At 46.1% G+C, this 16,644-nt stretch overlaps 1 protein-coding gene across 2 annotated transcripts in view; it reads right to left on the minus strand.

The window, feature by feature from the left end:
- The window catches only part of LOC144146052 (uncharacterized), a 145,496-nt gene that overhangs the window by 16,349 nt on the left and 112,503 nt on the right, over positions 1 to 16,644 (minus strand). Inside the window, exons 1-2 of one of the 2 annotated variants that reach the window (XM_077677982.1) lie at positions 11,560 to 11,718; positions 778 to 892 (exon numbers count right to left, since the gene is read on the minus strand). In XM_077677982.1, the coding sequence (XP_077534108.1) occupies positions 778 to 843 (66 nt within the window). In that variant the 5' untranslated portion in view covers positions 844 to 892; positions 11,560 to 11,718. Of the gene's footprint in view, positions 1 to 777; positions 893 to 11,559; positions 11,719 to 16,644 lie in introns of those variants that run through there. The other variant, XM_077677981.1, reaches the window with a different exon arrangement.

A 16,644-nucleotide genomic window follows, 5' to 3' on the forward strand; every position in this document is an offset into this window, starting at 1 on the left:
TGCTCTCCCTCCACTGCGCGCGCTGCAAATATAGCGGCTAGCGGTCGCTCTTGTTTCAGTCACTGCGTTGCTCCTTCCTTCCTTGGTTGACGCTCGTGCCCACGTTTACTCGTGTCTGCTACTCCAGCATCATGGAAGAAGCAATAGAAGCAACACTGCCTTCAATCAGTACTGAGGCTCCAATGCTCAGCATTTACTCGTGTTCCCCTCGCGGGAAGGCGCGGGAATTTTTTTTCTTACTCTGCACCAGTAGCGCTGCTCTTGTTACAATCTGCAAATTCCACCAAGGTGGCATAGTCCTGCAGGGGAGCTCTCCAACCACTCACCATACCGTGCGCCTCGGGAGGCACTCGGTAGACGGCGCTCCGTCGCCAACAAACTTGGCGCGCCCTTGCGGGTGCGAAGAAACGTTCAGTGTGGCGCCAGTTCAGCCGAGTTAATCCACGCCAATTTGTTCGCACGGCAGTTTAAGCCCGGGGCTTGACGGCTCTCCAAAATTTGCTTTTGTCAAATTTAGTCTCTTCTAAAACAAAAGCAAAAAAGACAGCGCGAAAGAGGCCGCACACAAAGTGAGAGACGCGTACAATACGCACCTCCTGCGCACCAGCCATCTTTTTCTTTTTGCTGCGCTAAGTCTTCGTTTAAGGCTTGTTGTTTGGCTGCGGCGCTTGCTGTCGCGATAAACCCGCAGTTAAGCGTGGGGCTTATGGTTTAAGCCTGCCACAACCAGCAAGGTTGCGGCGGTAATACCCCGTGTGTAGGGCAGGCCGAGCTCACCTCTGCGCAGCTTGTGGCGGCCAGGTAGAGCAGGACGCAGGCTGTGGCGAACACGACGTTCTTCATTGCGATTGCTGTGGCGGCGGGATGGAGCTCCGTGTGCGAAATCTGCGATCTAACACACACACAGAAAAAAAAAACAGGGAGAGAGAGATGAGTTCCGGTGCTTTCATGTTTCTTAAAAGCTGCGCGTCATTCAGGGAAGCGAACACCGCCAGCGTTGCCGCCAGTTCAAGGGCTAAGGCCTGCTCTTTGGCTAGGCGCCTAAAGAAGGAGTGCTATGCATAATTCGCAAAAACAAATGCTTTGGCCTCTCAAGTGTCGTAGTACCTTGAGCAGAGGCCGATGTATCCTCTTTGAATACTTCTTTACTGAATATTAGCTAACGGCCATCTTTTGTAGGCAGTCAGGAAGACCACTGTGGATTAGGATGCAATCGTGCTCTTAGTTATGATATAAAATAGAACGATATGTTCAGATGCCATGAAAGCTTTGAAGGCCGTGCTTAAAACTATAACATCACTTCATAAAAGTACAACGTCAACGTTAGGATGACTTGTAGCGCTTAAACGTTGTTTAGTCTACTGCTAAAGGTGTATTTTTAGCGCACTGCCAACTACAGAGGTGTAGGATACGCAATTTCAACAATCCAAGTTGACTTCTCTGCCTTGAGAGCAAGAATTTCTTACGCTTTCGAATGTGAATCGCACTGATGTGATATGTCGGTTGCGCGCGCAAGCGAACTGTTTTGGCAGTGACGAGCGGGAAAATACAATTGGGAAGCCGAAAGCCGCGTGGAGGAGGTTTTCGCGACGATAGTACCAGGTCATTAGCCATCTCTTTCATATTGCCCATCATCGATAACAATCACTTGGCCATTTAACCAACTTGCCGTCGGAAAAAGGTTAGGGATAGATTGGTGTGCTGCATCACTGCCCGCAACATCGTGGTCTTCAACATGCAGTCCACACTACCGGGCACAACTAGATAAAAAGCACTTTTTTTGTAGCCTATCTCAACCGCCTCCCCGGAGATTTCACAATCATAGAGAAAATGTTTTCCAATTTTCTCAAACAATTACGTTTCCCATAGGCTGCCATACCTTGTTTGGCGCGAATGCAACTATGAGAAAGTAATCATCTAACACTGTTGTGGAAAAAGAGCCTGTGTGTCTACAAACACATTTGCTACTGCGTGGCCGGTATTCTCTCTTGGCTGTACTAATGAGCGAATAACTATAACGGCAATCGCCGTAAGACCGGTAGGAAATCGTTTAAAAATGAATCAAAGCAACAGACTTCAGTTTATGAATAATAAAGAGCTCATAGCAAGATGACAATCCCCGCCCACACACATTTTGATAACAATCTACCCAAGCTACGATCCCTGCTCACAGACATCAAAATCCCAAACTGGGTCATCCGGGGTGTTAAGCAGAACATTTTACGGCTTACTAACCGAAGTTAAAACAGAGTTCATGCGTCCAGTTTTACCCGCGGCATTAGACGGAGGCAGGAAGGTTTTTTTTCCTGTCCCCTTGTACGCAAGAAGAAAATCACTACAGAAAAGGCGACAAGTTGCCCCCCCGCGCGCAGTGCATATGGTGACCTATAACACCCCGTTCGTGTCCTACTGAAAAAATCACATGCCGTCAGCACTCCCAGGAAAGGTGTGTGCCAAAAAAGGTGGAAAAAAAATGAAAAAAAAAACTGTCTTCGAGCTCGTTAGACCCGGCATAACGGCGCCCCAACTCGCAAAGAGACGAATGAAGTCGCCGAATTTGGCAGCAACGACGACAAGCAGACGCTTTTTACGACCAACCATCAAAGGCATAAAACCCTCCCTCATAACGTCGCGTATTAGCGCGCTGCCTCGGAGGCTGACTGCACACTGCGAAAGGGTGTGTAGTTATTAGGTGAGCAAGCTACTGGGAGCGAGGGTGCGCAACAGGCGGGGGGGATGAGGCGTTCCGAGCGGTGTACGAACTCGTGCGCGCCATAACTCACGCTAATCATAACCGGACGAAAAATGTGACAATGCCGTTTTTTTCTTCCTATTTTTGTTCTCTTTCGAGCGGTGACACCAACAGCCAGCGAACACGAGCCGCAACGGCGTGCGCAGCCCCGTTGCTTTCCCTAAGCTGTAACGAGACGCGCCGACCCGCTTCCGTTCCGGACTCCTGCCTCCCCATTAAAAAATCGTTACCGTGGGTTGATGCGAGAGCGCGGGAAATTTGAGTCACCGCGCTCCGCGCAGTCATAAAACACCCGGGAAAACGTATGACGCCATTTATTTTGGCTTTGCCATTCGGCGAGATAGCCTGAAAAGCGAATGGAAAGCCCTGTCTCTCGCTTTCTCGTTCTCTTCTTCGTTCGTAATATCTCTCACTATTCTCTAGAATAGTCCCATACTTATAGTTCTAGTACAATCGTAAATCCAGCTAGGACGGCTTACTGCATTACGGGTTCATACTTAGCCGGGCGAGAGGAAATGTAAAAAGCAGTTAGGAGGGACGTTACGTTGGAGCAATTTTAATTTCGCTCACAGTTACGTCTGTCATGCCCCACCCGTCATTTCGCTGCTCTAATTTCAGTGGCAAGAAATCTAGAGTAATAAGAACAGTGTTCCACCGCACTTTTGTCTTCAAAAGTAACATTGAAGTGAAATGTAAACATTATCTTCTTGCTCTACCAGATAGAAGTATAAAAAATTTAGGACTAGCAGCAGCTTAATGTGACTTGACATACCGTAAAGTTCTGAAAGTACCCCCACCCAAAGTAGAGAGATATTGAGTGAAAAATACGAGATGGGCGATCTTTCGGGCCAGGAGCGAAACTTTGAAGCCACCGATTAAAACTAAAGCGCTAAAGCCATCGAGTTGATGGGGTGGACGATCTTCGGGGTCTTTTCGTAAATTCAATATTTCACCCCTAAAAGGAGTAACCGATGCTTCGGGGGAGGGCGTTTTTTTGGAACTTTACGGTACTTGAATATTGAAGCAGCGAAAAACACGAACAAAGAAGAAACAAGCACGATAGACACCTGTCGTAGCGTATTGTCTGTCGTACTCGTTTCTTCTCCGTCCGTGTTTTAGCTCTCTTAATTTTCGAGTAATATTTTGGCGCCAATCGGAACTTTTTGGTCAATTTAGTCGGATCTTTTAAAGAAGAAAATGGGTCAGGTGTAACACCTGTCAACCTTGTTATCAAAGGGAATGGTCTGTCTGCTTGGTTTTGCAATGACTATCAACAGAGTGTTTCGTGGTAGGTAGGTCACACCTTCCACACTCGCGCTCCGGCGGCAGCGCGCCATTAATTGCAAGACTGAGCGACCGAGCGCCGGCGAAGCAGCCGTTAAATCCTCACCCGGTCAGGTGGTACCGAAGAACCGAGGCTCCCAGCGAGCGTCGCACAAGTTTGTTCTTCGTTTGCGATTTGGGTCTTGAAAGGTTTGACGGCCGAATGGACGCACTTTCGGTGAAGGTTCCGACGCACTTTCGACGCAGTTTTGATGTGAGACAGCTTTCGCGATTCTGTCAACAACTTTCTCTAGCAAGGGATGGTACAATATTTCGTCGAACTCTCTACGCCTGTGGTGTACCAACTTTCTTCCCTCGCCTTGGTTTCAGACGCTTTTGAGGATTCAGTCACCCACACAGAATACTTTTTGGTAGGCCCTCCTAGAACTTCCGCGCTAGTAATTTATGGTGCGCTGCAACAGCCTCAGTGAGACACCCGAATGCATTCTTAGTGTCGCTGCAACTGAGGTGCAAAATTAGTATTGGCCGAGTATAAGCAACTATCTTACGCCTCGAGCGCCATCTAGCCACCACTAACAATAAACGTTGGCTGTGCGTAAGGAATAGTAGTTTATTGTGAATGCCTAAACCGTCGTCAAGACTGCTGCGAAGTTCTATGCTTATTTTCCCACAAGCATCAAGCGGCAGTTAAAATTCGCTATCCGCTGTAGTTTCATCTAGGTTAATTCGTAATTCTCTATAACGTTGTGGGAATAATTGAAAAGGCTTGCAAGAGAAAACATTATTCATGATGCTCCTTGAAACAACGCTCTGTATTCCTTTGTTCTTAAAAACTGAAACCCACCCATGCCCAAGCACTCGATCAGAAAGAAAAGGAGAGCCACTACAAAAAAAAAAGTATTGTAGGTTGTCTGCGACTTGTTATAATATTAATTACGGCTGGAAGTGTCCCCAGGTTCGCGTTATACTTCTTCGTACTCGCCTCAGGTAGCCCGTCACTGCAAAATATACTTATCTACCCGGCTAAACATTGATTAGCCCGTACCAAATCGTAATCTTCAAGTGCTATTTACCAATGCGTTTAATAATACCCTGGCCTAGCCTGCACGAGTGGGTTAAAGAATTAAGCCCTACGAGGATACAATGAACGTATTTCAGCACTTGCCTTTGAGTCCGCAAGAACTCGCGAGACCTGCGTTTTTACGGATGAGAGCTTCGGGAGATAATACGCTACTTTGTTTTAGAAAACTTCCATTGGTTATTGAAATTTATCAAAGGCTGAAAGTTCGTTGAATATGTAAAACACGTATTGTCAATTCCGGGCTTCCACGTTGCGCATCCCCTCCGGGACTCAACGTGTAAATGATTAATGAACAGCCATCAACAGAGAAGCGAAAAAACTCAAATGGAATATGCATTCATAACTAGCGCAGATGCTGTAAGTTTTATTCACCCTGATTTGCCAACTTGGCGGCTCAATTTAGCCTAGACGCCGTGTTTTTGCACCCGCGAAGACCTCTAAGCGTGGAAGTCGGCCTTCTTTAAACTTGAGCGCGAACCTTACGTCTAACGGATTTCAAGTATGAAAACAGCCCCCGGCGTCAAGTCGTGCTGCGAAAAGAAAGTAGGGAACGTGCACCTGATTTTATTAGGACTGACTGTATAGAGATGTGCTTCATGATTTAACGCTTGATTTCATAGTTAAATGACCTCTGTAGATGTGTGGTTGTGCATTAGAAGCGACCTTTAAATAAATAGTTTCAAAGATAACACCTGTCGTGTCGTCGTATTTAAGCGTCTGATACCTTTTGCTTGCTAACTCCCGAACCCTTTTCCTGGGCAGCTGAATCTTTTCATTATTACAGTTCACCGGATTCCCCCTAAATCACTCTCAATAAAACCCCCCTTTCCTTTGTGGAAGTTTTTTTTTTAGTTCACTTCGGCGACCGTAGACACAAGAGAGAATGAAGTACCGGGAAACAAGGGCTCGCTGTCCAGGTACACTTATAATGCCTGAGGAAGAAAAGTAGCTAGGCCTGCCTAAACAGACTATTCAGGCTTCTCCTTGTTCGGCCACTCCAGGCGTTGTCCCCGAAACGTTCATTTAAAATTCAAGTGGGGAGCAAACATCTCTGTGTCATGAAGAGTAGCTCAGAAGCGATTCTGGAGACCTAGAAAGATAAGTAAAAGAAAAAAAAGCTCTAAAACCTTTAGCGACAGAACGCGCTTTGAAAGCGTTTGTGCCGCATTATCGGTGTGTATGCTTTGTAACGACGAAGAGTATTGTAAGTGCTGGGTTGGCAACATTGTTTGAGTCTGCATACTCGCGTGAAGTGGAAATTCCCAGGGAAAGCATTGGCGTTTATACCTCTCCGGATACGTGCTATCGTCATTTTTAGGCTTAACGTCAGGTAGCCCTACGGTTAAGCCTAACCACGTGGCGAGAAACGTCAAAGTCATTGTACCTGAAATTGTAGGTGGCAGTTAGCGTTGTTTCACTTCAAAGCGCAATGTTAGGCTTAGCGTCTGGCTTTCGCGCACAAGAGTCCCCGATCCTCTTTTTGCGGTGCGAGCATGAAACACAAAGAAGCGGGTGTAAGCGTTGGCCCAAACACCCCTGCGTGTGGGCGCTGCTATGCCCCTTTGTAGTGCTGATTCTGCGACTTGCACGAAACAAAGAGTCGTGGGTGTAGTGTGAGCTGTAAGCCCCTAAAGCGGCAAACCCGAGGATAGATTGTCAGGAACGTATTTATGAGGAACTAGGATCAAACATCACCGCACATGGTTTACGCGTCACAAAGATAAGACGTTCTAAAACCGAAGCTAAACAGGCAGCTTTAGCTGTAGGGTTCCTATCCGAGCGTCACGAGATAAAAGTGCCCCCAACCGCGCCACCACGCTTCTGCTTCACGCAACAGTTCTCGTCTTATTGCGCGTTCGCGCGTCAAGATTTGCGGAAGTCTCCAAATTTTCGAGGATCTAAAAGTGTACCTTTTCAACCTGAATGAGCATCGGCGGGAGTGGGTAGTTTTTTCAACACGCTGTCTTTAGGCTTTGACGCGCAGGAAGGAGTTAGCCGGCTCGAATAAACACGTAGTAAGCCCGCGCTTTGTCAATTCTGTTACTACAAGAATACTTTTAATGGCATCTTAGTTAAGCGATTTAGCAATAATGCGCTAATGCAAAAATGTTATAATGAGGTTTTCTCCTCATCATTTTTTGCCTACCCTTGTAGAGTATCATCCGACGGATGAACATGTACTCTTTGCATAACAATAGAAAAGTGTAGGTTGGCTCAGGTACAAAATTAATCACACAGGCTCGCTATTACTCGCCTTGCCACCTCCTTTCTTATCCCCCTAGTCAAAAAACGTGGGGTAACTTTTATTGCCCTCCCCCCCATTCTCCGAAAATCTCCTATCGAAACCAAAACTGCCCTTCATTTTCATGAAATCCTTGTAAAATCCCTCCTAATCCTTCCTCAAATCTGCTTGTTGTGGTAGCGCGTCTTAGGCGAAAGCGCACCCGTGTGCGCGGCGTCGTTTTCGCGTAGGTGTCACTGGAGCTCGTGGCAAAGCATAAATAGGGCGCTGCAGACTACTGCCGGTCTAGAAAGTGTACAACGCTGGATACTTGGACGCTTGTCACGGGGAAGCCAACTTATACATCAGAGTTGGCCGCATCCTGAACGCTTAACACGTGCGCCGCAAATGCTCTTATCTGTGAGCCCCAGATGAGCGCCACACGATTCAACAAGGAAAAGCGGAAAGAAGCGCCTACTATTGGCCGTATTTCAAAAGATAACGAGAGAAAAAAGCGTTGGGGACAGAACCGAGCCTTGGTGGGAGTAAGAAGCCAGAAGCCTGGTTGGCTCCGCTACGCCATTGCGAGAGCGACGCAGAGGTTCCTCGTGAGTTTATACGCCGGGGTTTTGTGTAGCCTTGCGCATGATCCCTGAGGACTTGTTTAAGTTAGAAGCTAAGCCCATGAAAGACACGTGCGATAGAGCTTAACTTAAGTCATGCTTTACAAGCCACTGAGGCACTGGTCTTTTTGACGGTGATAAAAGTCCGCCGAGGGCTCAGTTTAATCCTACGCGTCTATTTTTCCATTTGGTCTCGTTTGTATACGTTACGGCAAAAGTGGTTCCTGTAGTGTGGCATCCCAGAAAGAACCACAAGCACCGCGATCTTTAAAATAGTGAAGCCTTTAATATAGTGAACGTGCCTTATTTTTCCATGGGTGCCCCACTGACGGCAGCTTATTGTGCAAGCCGTGTCCTGCCACAAGTGAAGTGCGATGCAGGAGCTCCTTTAATCTCAGAGTTAGGAAGTTGTTTATGTGATTACGTGGCGGTGTCGGCCTGCGTAACTCAGCACATAGGTAAAGCATCCTTGCAAGCAAGCGCCCATGCACAATGAAGTTGAGGCGCGGGTAATTGCTTTATGCGGTGCCCGGTCTCGCCTTCATTACAGTCTCGCCTTTACATTTCCGTTTTGGAGGAGAAATGCCGGTAAGTAAAGTAAAGAGTAAAAGAACCATTAAAGACAACGCGCTATTTTCTTTTTTGGAATAAAGCAATGGGATAACAATTAAAAAATGAACGCGTAGCTCACACACCGAGGCTTTGGGTTCTCAGGCGCAGGGAAAGTTAATTCCCGTCCCCGTGTGACCTGCCGCAAACAGCGCAGATTTGATAAATTCTTCTGAGGTGCGTAAAGATCTACAACGTTCACAGACAGAAGAAAACAGCGCAATGGATCAGGAAGGACAACAGGACGCGGCGCTGTACCGTACCATACCGTACCATCTACAACTTAACATACATTAATAGTCAATGCTCTTTTCGTCTCGATATAGTGTTCATGGTGTTGCACTTACTGTTTTGTGAAGGACAGATGCATGCGCATGGCTAGTAGCAAAATAAAGTGACGCTTTATATTTCCTTGAGATAACTGAAACTTCCCCGCAGTTGCGCGGTAGCCCTACGACATTGCGACAACATGTCGCACGGTGACGCTTCGACGAAGTTTTGGGGATATTTTGTAATTCGCGCCTTGATTCCTGCACCCTCCTAGCTTCCGGACGTTTGCTTGAACTCTTTCCTTCGTTGCGAAATGCTCAGAGATCCGTACCTAAGGTTCTCCACAGTAAAGTTTACTCCTCTCTGTGTAATTGCGTGACTACATCGTGCTTATTCGGCCTGCTGCGGAGAGATAGCCTCTCACCAAAGTCGCAGTTGGAACTTGGGAACGAATCGGTAGGTGGAACAGTTTCGCGGGAAACATCCCTAACGACCCGGAATTGGGCAATGATAAAGCGATAGTTATTGCAGGCATGTTACTACCGCCTCCACGTGCTCTCTCCTCGTGGGGATGCCGTGCAGCTCCGAATCTAATCGGGGATGATTAGTCAGGGATAACGCGAGTATGTTCAAATCGAAACGGGGAGTGCGGGAGATGGGTCGTCGGGGGATTGTGCGAAAGGTCTCCCCGAAGAGGCGGTGGGAAGGGGAAAGTTAATTACGTCGGAGGCCTAATGACACGTATTGGGCCTAATTGGCAGCCCCTACTAAGCGGCGCCGTGCCCCAAAATAAAGGTTTTGCCCCCGGATGACAGCTGCGCAAAATGACCCGGCGAAACTGTCGCTGCCGTGTAATGACACCGATATGTAACGCTGCTGGCCACACCGCGTGTTCGCAATTTGGTCGCAGAGCTCTTGTGTAATCTCGGGATTGTCGCTCGCCGGGGCCGTGTGGCGATTAGCAACTCACCGTTGTTGGGGATCGCGGAGCGGCGAGTCGGTGCGCACTACAAACGGACAATCAACTGTAGGGTGGAGTTCAAGCCAAACTAACTATTAAGACAACATATCACTTTGTTCAGTTTCGACGAACTAGCATTTGGCAGGTCGCGCAGCTCCATTTTATCCACAAAAAACGCTTTTTTTAACCATGAAAACGGAAGAAATGTTGAAAGTATTCAATTTTTGACATTGGTGGGCAATCGGCACGAGTGACACAATTGAGGCGAACACTATAAAGCGTAGTTATCAGTAAATAAATTCTGAGTGAGCATTCAAATGGTCCGACCAAACAGAACAAGGGGTCCCGCTTCAATCACACGGTCATATTTTTGAGCAAAAGGGTTGGTCGGTGGCCGCAGTTGCGCAAGCAAGTTTCTGTGACGGTGTAGAGACGTCGCCAGAAAGGGGCCTGGGAAGCCGTTACTGCTTCATCTGCTTAGTTTATTATCACAATTATTTGTTTGTTTCAAGTTTCGATTAAAGGACTATCATTGTTTTCCAGATTGACGTTTTCGAGAAGCCATGAAGACAAAATACAAGTCAGGTGCATTAAAAGAGCTGTTTTGTCCCGATAGCAACAATACCAATGTTCTAGCACCAGATTTCAAATTAATATTCGATATATTAGGGAAAACGTATTCAACCGTGGCGACCCGCTAGTTACTTAACACCAACTTTTCTACGACATCACGGAAACTTGCTTGTGCGATTGGCGACCGCCGGTTAAGGCCACCGCCAAAACACGTCATTGGGAGATTATGGAGGCGCCTCTGGTTCCGTTTGATCGTAGTACTTCAATGCTAACGCGCACTTAACACACTAATATTTATGTTTGTAGGGTCGGTTTATAACACGTTGCTCCTGCCCATATTATGTCAGTCCTGCGCGAAATTTGCCAGCTGTTCATTATTTGTTGCGTTTTGTTTTAAAAAAACTGAAGACGACTCATGCTAACGCACAATTTATTGAATACTTAGTCCGAAGCAACCTACCCACACACAAAAAAGAAGAAGTAAGGAAAATACGGATATGTTCACAATTCTGAAGAAATCACAATTCTAACTTGCGGGTAACATTCGAGAATCGTGACCCCGTGAGTTATTTTTACTAAAAATCACAAGCTTACAAGCATTTTACATAACACAAATTGAGCGTTAAATAAGGCAAGAATGCTTTCAGATCTATTCTGTGCAATACTTTAATTGTACGCATGCTAAAAATCGAAATCTTCCGATTCAAGGACTTTTAACGCGTTATGCCTCGCCTGGTGTTAAAACCTTCGTTTTGTATTAGCCCGTTTTAAAAATGTCCCCAAAAGTCAGCAAATTATTTAACAGGCTAGATTAATTGAACAGTAAACGCGTTGCACGTAAAATGAAATGAGCACTACCCTAAAGACCATGTAGCAAAACAGCGCCCTCACATGTCACTCTAACGACATTTTAGAAAACAAATGTGAGCGAATGGGAATAAGATAAAATATCAGGATAACGTGACGAAAACCCCTCAGTACGTTCAGGTAACTGACCTTAGAAGGATGAAAGAAAATAAACACTGACAACACGATGTATTACACCAGGGTGGCTTGTTGAGCCATACGATGTTAATATTGCCTTGCTATGTTATCTTTTTCATTGCGCCCTCTGCCGTAAACTATACAAAACTTGCTGCTTTTCTTTTTTTTTTTTCTCTTCGACCGCCCACTCTTTACGCCCACCTGTAAAAACTGTCGATCCCACGCAGGTCAAAGCCGTCCTCGTAGAGTACACGAACGTCGACTCGAAGGTGCACACGGCCGAAGTTCACGCAATTTCAGGAACCACGTCAGCCCTCCAGACGTATACTGAGTGCCCGCTGGGCGAAGAATGTGCTAGCCATGAATGAACCCGGTTTAACGCGGGAAGCCTCCCTTATCAAAGCAGAGGTGGCGCGCGACTCACATCTAGAAATAACATTGTAGACATCCTTTCGAAAAAGAATAAACGAACCGAGGGGAGCGTTGCCGAGTGGCATTTCACGTCCGTTCGATATCCGGCTCGAGGACTTTGACGCATCTGGTCTGCTGTATCGGATTTCCGCAACCCGCAAGAGAGCAGACGGCACTAGGAGAGGAACGTCATCGCTTACGCTAAACAGACGTCCAAGCACGATGTCCGCCTGCCTTTCCGTCCGAGCAAAGTAGATCAGATTGTGGTGGCAACCGTTAGCGTTGCCGTCAAGGCCCTCACCCTCCTCTGCGTCTTCTCTTTTACTTTATCTCCGTTTACAACGACGTGAAATCTTCTAGGCTGACACACAAAAAGTTCCGGTTTGGCTTGACAGTATAGCAGAAACCCTGAATATAGAGAAAGAATCTAAAGGGGAAATTGGCACGCACTTTAAAATAAACCATGTACGACTATAACGAGAGCTCTACAGCTTTCTCGGATACCTCCTCCGTGCAAAAGTTCATCCTCGCGTGTGGTTTGAACCCGGGACCACCGTCTATTTGATTCAGTCGCTCTGCCGAATCAGCTAACAAGGGGGGTAGCAGTTTGTAGGGCGAGGGCGAATTATTCGACCATATTGTGCGCATGCGGGTGTGTGAATACCCCGCCAACTGACAGCTGACAGCTGCGACTGGGATTGAACATTGAATTTCCCAAATTGATTTCTTCCGCATTTGCTTCATCTTTGTATTTTACCATACTTGTTAAATGTATTTTAAACACAATCCTGGCACGTTGAAGGACCACCTACATAGCCTTGGCGCTCTTTGGTCATAGATACCCTTGCGACAATAAACGCCAATATCCCACTAACATAGTACATTTTTTTATTCATGTCTTGCGTTTCAAACGGTTCTTTGGATTTCTTTCCCGTCTTTTTTTTTTGTAGCTTTGATTTGCATACTGCAAAAAATAATTAAGACAACTCCGGAACAGTTTTTTAACAATTTTCTCCCGGGACGTCTGGAAATCGACAGCGGCCGCTTACGCCGTCGATTTTGAATCCGAAAAAAAACTCTGACCGCACAAATTCTGACTTCATTTTCTGGCAACGTTTGCAAAACAAAAAAAAAATACGCAAAACATCGTTTCGCTCTGTATTGGGAGAAATTGGAGATCGTTAACATGTTGCTGCACTTCTTTAAAAAGCGGTTGTTTGTATTGTTGAATGCAATGTATGCATTGCGCCAGCGAAAAGAAATTGTTCGTATTCAGACACTTTTTTTCCGCAATGAAGTCCTTCGCCGACTCTAAACCCTTCAAGGAAGGCGAAAGGGCTGCTACTAAAATTTCTGAAGGTAGTTTTAGAGTCAACGAGTTGCACTGGTATCTTTGACTGATTGATTGACTTACTGATTGACTGATTGATTGACTGACCGATTGCTTGGTTGACTGATTGATTGATTGACTGATTTATGTATTGGTTGATTGACTGATTGACTGACTGGTTAACTGACTGACTGATTGACTGATTGAGTGACTGATTAAAAAACTGATCGATTCATTGATTGAGTGATTGACTGATTTACTGACTGATCGATTGAATGTAGGGTTTTACGCGCCGACGCAACGGTGGCGATGAGCCCCGCCGTAGTGGAGGGCTCCGGATTAGTTTTGACCACCTGGGGATCCTACGTACCTACGGGCGTTTTTGCTTTTCGCTTCCAACAGAAACACAGCCGCCACGGCCGGGAATCGAACCTGCATCATCGTGCTCAGCAGCACAACACCTTAGCCACTGAGCTACCGGGGCGGGTATCCCTCATTTGTGTATTGCCCTCTTGAGCCTTCTGTTCGCGTGGCCACGTGTTCAGGGAACCTTATCCGTCTTGAGCCAGCAACGAACCAGGTCAAATACCGAGCCGGATAGCATTCTCAGTATGGCCTGCAGTTTAGCATAACGAAACAAGCAGACGCCGCCTTTCACTGTGTTAGCATACGACACCTATTTAACGTCATAGGGACGCTTCTAGGTAATGACGTAACTAATTGAGATGCCCCCTTGCAAAGAAACGCTGCAACCACAACAAAAACAACATGAAAAATTCGCAGTACCCGCTGCCGACGTGGTTTTGCGTTACGCCTTCGTGCCTCCATCACGTTTGCTAGCACACCTGTCCATAATTGACGTTGTGGAGATTGGGCCGCGGTTTTTTAGCCTGAACCCGCTGTGCTCAGAGTTGAAAAGGTTGGTCTGCAGAAAACATTGCGGTGACTAATTGACGCCGTCGCCATCGTAGATGTACAAACAGTTCAAAGCGTTCAAAAATTTCCTCCGTATGCCCGTACCTGTTGCCTAACAACTCGCCTTTTTTTTCGTAGTTAATGTAGTAATACCAGCCCACAAAGAAGTAAAGGCAACTTCAATCGCCGCGATTTTGTATGAATTTTGCAACAGCCTACACGTTTCATTTACGCCAGAGGGCGTGTTCTTGAACTGCAAAAAAGATAAAATAACGCCTCGTTAGCGCCCAAAGTAAAGAGGCAGGCGCCAGGCTGCCTTTCGCCCTGCCTTCCATTAAGAAACGATCGTTGACCGAAATTATTCTCAAAGCTTTCCCGACGTGCCTTCACTTCCACGAATTCCGGAGAACACGACCGGAACTTGTGAACAGTGATTGCACTAATTTGCGGGCATTAGGCGCCACGGCCGAGCGAAACCGACCTAATTTTTAAACGAATTCAAGGGAAAGCGGGGAATATACCTTAACATAGGCACTTTCCGAAATATGCCAGCGGTGAAATTGCGTAGCACTGTGTGAACGGGAGAGAAAAAAATCGGAAAAACTCGGAAGAAAAATGCCTTCCGCTTACTTAAGGTCTAAGCTATGCTAATTCGCAACACCAAACTGGTGCGCTGAGCTGTGCCAAGGGGGATTTAACCTCGAAGCGGTCCGAAGGGAAATAGGGGAGTCCCTAATTAGAAACCTGTGGTGGCGACGAGATAAGGGACGCGACAAGTACAGAGTACGGCACGGGAAGTGCGGTTTTCAAAGCCCCGTTTCGGCTAAAGTGTTTGCCGACTAGTTTCATGCCACTTAACTTTGTTGATTCCGTTATATGAGCCTTCTAGAACAGCTGGTGGTTTTTGATGTTTATCGCCTTTGTTTTATTGTGAGTTTGCTTACGCTATGCACGTCGCTTATGTTCGCCTATATGCTTTTTTCCCCTTTCAGTGCGCGACGAGTTCACTTTTCCGGTAAAAAAAAAGTTTTCTGGGGTTTTTCTCGGGGTGCGAAGGCCAAAATTAAACACCAGAAGTGTAATTTAAATGTTTTTTCGCAGTGGTGTTCTCTGCTCGACGCGTGTTGTTTTAGTAGATGCGTTCTCCCCTAAATACGCGTACTTTTGCTGATTTTGTTTCCCATGAATTTTCGGTAATTTCGAATTGTTCAGCCTAGTCGGCAGTGATGTTCGTTTACATCAACCTTTCTTTGTTGTTCGGAAGGGCGAACGTACGATAGCGCGAACAAAAGCCCGGTATTTGTTTCACACCCTGAAAATTGTTTCTAGTTTTCACCTTGTCATTTGTACACCTTGTCATCCGACAAGGTGTGCGAATGACAAAACTACCTTGTCATTCGTACACTGTTCTCTTTCACTTCCTTTGTTTTCAACTTCCTTATTTTGCTTTGTTTTCAGCTTCCAGCACTGCTATGATCTTGATAACCACACTTAAAGAATCGTACACCACTAATAAAGACGAAAAAACAGCAGTCTCCATCTGTATACATGGGAAGAAATTGCGCTGCCACAGTTATCGATGCCCTTCATTTCAGCTATAGCTTGGCCTTTGATGTGCCCAGACATCTAGGGCGATGCGCCAAACGACCGGGCGGAGCATCATTTCCGCGAAGATATAAGACATCTTCGCAATATTTTTCTTAGCATGTTTTTTTTATTGTACTTTATACTTCTCAAGCCAAGTTTCTCATTCTAAGCACTATTGCTCGCGCCAGACGGGTCGTCGACCGCAAAACTAGGACAGTGTGTTCATTTTGTGTTTTTGTGTTCATCCTTTCCGTTCTTTGCATCCTTTCCTCAAAACGATCAGGTCAGAAATGTGGATGGTCGTGTTGCGGAAGAAGAGTTTGTGGCAACCGCTTTGAAAATTTACGCTTCAAATAAATAAACGCTTCGTCCACTTCTATCTGAAGAAGCTCAAAGGCATCATGTATCTATGAACCGGCGAGTCGTAGACATGAATTATGAAGGCACGCGTTATATGTTTCATGTTTCCGTTCGCTGTTCAAATACGAAGTTCCCTAATGCTCGAATCATCGAGCTGGTCGGCGCTTCCAAGCGGGTCACTCTTGCCTATTTTCTTGATCATCACAACAAGGACGCAAACGATCCCCTCGCAAACGCAAAAAAGGCAAGACTACAGCGCTGCGTGCCAATGCATATACCGTTCGCACTGTGCCGCAGAAAGTAATAAAAATGACCGGAGTTCCAAATGCATGCAAAGTAACTGATGAATGTATCACACCGAACTACTTGTTTTCTGTGAATAACAGCGATTGCTTCTTGTTTTCACTCAGTCAGCGAAAGAAAGCAGTTATAAACAGGCAACGCCGCGACGTGCTTGGGTATGCGTACATTTAGAACTTGTGAGCTTCAGCGAGCTTCCTTTAAAACGAAAAAGGAAGCAACTGTGTTTTGATATCCACCGAATTTTACATTATGCACTATGCCTAAAAGCCATGTTTGTTGGAATTATTTTCACCCATCGCTTGTGCATCATCCCTTTTTTGACACCAAAATGAGTTAAAGAAGTCCGTTCTCGCTAAAAACTTTGTTTTTATATCTTCTCG

Source organism: Haemaphysalis longicornis, unplaced genomic scaffold (assembly GCF_048455015.1).
Source record: "Haemaphysalis longicornis isolate Haplotype H1 unplaced genomic scaffold, Haemaphysalis longicornis Haplotype H1 scaffold_7, whole genome shotgun sequence".
In the NCBI taxonomy this organism is placed as follows: domain Eukaryota; kingdom Metazoa; phylum Arthropoda; class Arachnida; order Ixodida; family Ixodidae; genus Haemaphysalis; species Haemaphysalis longicornis.